Source organism: Alligator sinensis, unplaced genomic scaffold (assembly GCF_000455745.1).
Source record: "Alligator sinensis unplaced genomic scaffold, ASM45574v1 scaffold125_1, whole genome shotgun sequence".
Classification (NCBI taxonomy): Eukaryota; Metazoa; Chordata; order Crocodylia; family Alligatoridae; genus Alligator; species Alligator sinensis.
Genome location: NW_005841893.1, coordinates 1,097,718 through 1,102,377, shown reverse-complemented (window position 1 = coordinate 1,102,377; position 4,660 = coordinate 1,097,718). Strand labels below are relative to the sequence as shown.

The 4,660-nt window shown below is 41.9% G+C and overlaps 1 protein-coding gene across 20 annotated transcripts in view; it reads right to left on the bottom strand.

The window, feature by feature from the left end:
* PTPN13 (protein tyrosine phosphatase, non-receptor type 13) overlaps positions 1 to 4,660 on the bottom strand; it is a 218,115-nt gene that overhangs the window by 58,678 nt on the left and 154,777 nt on the right. For all 20 annotated transcript variants that reach the window (XR_003092691.1, XR_003092693.1, XR_003092692.1 and 17 more), the window contains 3 exons: positions 2,243 to 2,396; positions 1,942 to 2,080; positions 1,336 to 1,488 (listed from right to left, as the gene is read on the bottom strand). Coding sequence is in view for 17 of the 20 variants with exons in the window: in XM_025197238.1 (XP_025053023.1) it covers positions 1,336 to 1,488; positions 1,942 to 2,080; positions 2,243 to 2,396 (446 nt within the window). In the remaining 3 variants the exon portion in view is untranslated. The remainder of the gene's footprint in view (positions 1 to 1,335; positions 1,489 to 1,941; positions 2,081 to 2,242; positions 2,397 to 4,660) is intronic.

Here is a 4,660-nt window from a genome sequence, read left to right as displayed (position 1 = left end):
AACAGTCAACTGCTTACTAAAAAACCCTCTAAATCTATTAATCCATTATAAACTATTTAAAATTAACATTAAAAAAATTGTTATGGGTCACATCTTAAACCATATTTATTTTTTACTTGTTACTACCACTTTGACCTACTCAGAGTGAAGTAGTATCAAACTTTGTCAGCCTGCTTGAGGTTGTAATACCTGAAAGGGTCTTACATGGTTTAAATAATGTATGTATTAATGAGAAAACGAGGCAAACCTCTGAAGATCTGTAAATAGATTAAGGTTGAGAATCTTCTCTTGTGTGCTCTGAGTGAGTGCAATGTGAACATCTTGGAAATTTCTATTACCTTTTTTTTTGGTTAATCCTTCCTAGGATCAGACAGCTTCCTACAATAGGCCAAAACTGACTTGAGGGCTCTTACCAGAGTCCTTTTTCAAAATCCAAACACAGAATACATTTTGCTGTTGTGTTTTCTATTTGCAGTTCCTTGTGACACTTTCCAATGCTGCATATTTGTCTTGTCCATGGTCACTTGTTTAACCATGTATTGGTATAATCATTCCAATGGTTTATTAATACTTTCTAAGACTGTTTACTATTCAGTGCATCTGCATGACGGCAACAATACTGTTCCCATTGAAGTTAAGGACAAAATTCCTATCCATTTTAGTAACTGAAAATTGGGCCCCTATACTAGCAATCTGTATAGTTAATTTAGAAAGGAAAACATTTTGGAAATATATCAGAATATGTAGGTGGTTAAATTCTCTCTTTTATCAGGAAACACAGCCTAATCGGCATATTATTGACATAGCACCTTAAAGGTTATCTGCAATAAAAAAGGAAAAAAAACAATGGAGTTAAGCAGTTTTCAAATGTTTTCAGTATTCTCTTCTTTACTGAAGCTGTTTCAAAAGACATTAGGTCCAAAATCAGGTCTGATTTTTTGTGGTATCACAAACTGGGATTCCTTTATTGTTCAAAGTAGAATTTTAGAACAGGAGAGAAAAAACAAACCCAGAGTTTTGGTTATAATATTATAAGGATCAAAATTTGTTTTAATTTGTGATGATATTTTAGTTATATACCCAGTTATGCCAGTGAAACAACTGAAGGAAGAAAATTAAAGGCTTTTTCTATCAATTTAATAGTTTCCTTTCCTCAGTGTAAGCAATTTACTTTTTAAGTAGTTCTTCTTTACTTTTTTGTCTCCTAAAGCTATGTTGGAAGTTTATGTATTCCCTTTGTTTTCCACTCCAAGTCCATTTGTTTTCATTACTCATAGTCTCCGATAGTGATTCTCATGTGAAGAAAGAGGCCAACTGAGAGGCATCATAACTAACCTTCAAAAATTCTAACTCTGTTTCTTTTTCAGGTGCTCCCACGTAAGTGCTGTGCAGCTTGGATAGTTCTTCTCTGATGTAGGACAGATCTAGCTTCTCTATCACTCTAGCTGGTAAATAATGTTCTAGTCGAAAATAGGACATGCCATGTACCTATAAAGCAAAGCACTTTTGTGAGATGTTTTTCATGTTAGTATAAAAGCAAAACTCACAAAATACAAGTTTAAAGATAGACTTTAAACCAAGATTCTGAACCTAGATTCAGAAATAAGTTTCCCATTTGGTCTTTTACTATGGGCTTGATTTTACTCACACTGATACCAATGGGATTTATAGGGTTTGATTCAACTTCCATTGAATGCCCAAATTAGCACATTAGAATAAAATATAGAAGGGAGGATCAGTTCAACACACTGATCCAGATCTGAAGTTTAAAACTCTGTATGAGGACACATCTCTTCTCTCTCTATTAGACTTCAAAGAGCATTACAATCGCTGCAACATCAGATCAATAATCTGACCGACTGCAATAAAGTACTGATTCATACCATAGAGTACACTGCAGAAATTGAACAGCTATCATCTATAGAAAAAGGCATATCCTACCTCAGCCTGGTAATCTCCATACTCTGCCTGTAGGGCCAAGGATGCCAGCAATAAGGCCGTTTCATCATCACAGTGCATCTTCTCTTCCAGAAGATCTTTCCTTAGCTGTAGATAATACTGGTGACATGTCAAAGTGTGCCTAGTAAGAAACACCACACAATATTGATCCTTTCAGCAAGCTTTTCTATACAATCAAATTACATCTAATAATGTGCACAGGGAAATTGAGAATGAAACTTACAAGGTAGAGAGTGGACCTAATTAAGAGGCTGAAGAGAAAAATAAATGGCCATGTACTCACTGTATAAGACTGACATCATCCACAAAAAACTTAACACGGAAGAACAAAGTAAAGTTGACAGGAGTTTTGCTCTTTTTCTTGGGTTCATCTTTCCAACCTTCAGGAGCCACTTTACTTAGTTTTATGTCAGGATCGATGAAGAAAAATTCATTGTCTACAAGAACAAAGGGACAGAAGCTTTCTGGTAAAACAGATATTTCCTCCAGGTACATAATTAAAGCTAGGCTTATCCTTTTCCAGTTTGGTCTGGATCATTCATTTTGAAATGAACTACATCTCTCATTTATTTTATGACAGCTAACAGAGACTTGTAACACACAACATAATGAAATATGGGAATATCATTATCAGAAGACTGAATACATGGTCCAGTAAAGTAAAAGAATCTTTCACCATTTAAGACCCACATGAGATCTGTGGAAACAAAGTACTCATTTTCATGATGACTGAGTGGTGGTGGCCCACATGAAATAACATGTTTTCTCACGTACACCAGTTCTCCCCACCCCCACAAGCAGCTGCTGGGCTGAAAATTACCGTGTGTATTACATGCAAGAAATATGGTAAGAACAGTTTCTACCAGGGAAAAGAGAAAGTAAAATTTGCACAAGACTCACAAGCTAGGGACACACATTCAAAAAGCCTGAGCCTAAATTGATTCAATCTTTGCAGGTTAGTCTAACCTTCCTAGGTTGAACCAGTTTTCAACAGTACAGACATTCCCTCTGGACTCAAGAAATGCTGGCACATGCCTGTAGTGGCTCAGGCTAGAAGCCATGGGGTGCTAAAGCAGCCCTCCCTTCCCTTCCACTGTGGTGCACTGGGGGGGGCATGGCCAGGCCCCGGCAGGATACTCTGATTAGGGAGGGGTGTATAACCCCACCGCGGCTTGCACTGTCCCAGGCTTTTCCCCACTCACTGCTCAAGTGGCGGGAGTGTTGCTAGACCCCAACTCCTAGCTAGCACTCTGAGGCAAAAGGGGGTGGGGTGTGTAGTGTATGCGTGTGTTGATGATGCTGCGCTTCTCAATCGCACTCTCCCTGCTTCTTCATACTGTCTGGAAACTTGACAGGGCAGCAAACCAGCAGGAGGCTGATAACACACTGTTTATCAGCCCATCAACAAAATAAAAGCCTCTCTCATTAGCTCAAACTCTTCTTAAACAGATTTTTTCAAGGAAGGAACACAGGGACATTACCAGCTGACCTGTTGATTAGCTCCAAAAAGCACTAAGCAGACACTGTTCTGTTTGCCTGTCCCAGTGAAATTAGATGCACACACACACAGACACCTCTCAGCATTAGTTAGCATACCACATGGGGAGGATCCATGGGGGTGGGGTCTGTGCTGTGGGAGATGGGAGGGAGGAATGAATGGGGGAATCCCAGCTTGAGCAGCAAGCAGTGAGGGAAGCCAGGCAGACCCTGCTGTGCCTGCAGTCTCCCCGGAGCTCTGGGTAGGGAGCAGAGGGATGCAGCCAGCCCTGCTCTCTGAAGCAGACAGCACAGCCCAGCCCATGGCTGCAAAACAGCTGGGATGCTGGGGGACTCTGGTTTAACTTAAACTAGGAAGGGGTCTGGGACAGACACTGTCCCAGATGCACGATAACCACACTTTATTGTGCATTAGCAGGTGCATCACAAACAGGTCCAGGGAAGTGATACTTCCCCTTTATGTGGCACTGGTGAGGCTGCAGCTGGAGTACTGTGTCCAGTTTTGGGTGCTGCACTTCAAGAAGGATGTGGACAACCTTGAGAGGGTCCAGAGGAGGGCCATTCATATGTTTAGGGGCCTGCAGGTAAGGCCCTATGAGGAGAGATTGAGGGACCTGAATCTCTTCAGCCTCCACAAGAGAAGGCTGAGTGGGGATCTTGTGGCTGTCTACAAATTCATTGTGGGGGACAGCCAGGGATAGGAGATACTCTGTTTACCAGGGCACCCCTTGGAGTAACTAGAAATAATGGGCACAAACTGACAGATTCAGGTTAGACATCAGGAAGAACTTCTTTACGGTAAGGGTTGCCAGAATCTGGAATGGGCTTCCAAGAGAGGTGGTGCTCTTCACTACCTTGGGGGTCATTAAGAGGAGACTGGACAAGCACCTGTGCCCATCCCTCTGGCAAGCTGCCATGGAAACAGGGGCCTGGGAGCCTTGGCTAAGGTGCTCTTTCCTGCCTGGGGCAGGGGGTCAGACTCAATGATGTGCTGAGGTCCCTTCCAACCCTAATATCTATGAATCTATGAAGTGCATAAACTGGTTTGAGCCAAATCATAGAATCATAGAAGTAGGGTCGGAAGGGACCTTGTAGATCTTCAAGTCCGTCCCCCTGCCTGGGCAGAAGGGAAACTGGGCTCAAGTGACCCCAGCCAGGTAGGCATCGAGCCGCTTCTTAAAGACCCCCAGGGTAGGAGCCACCA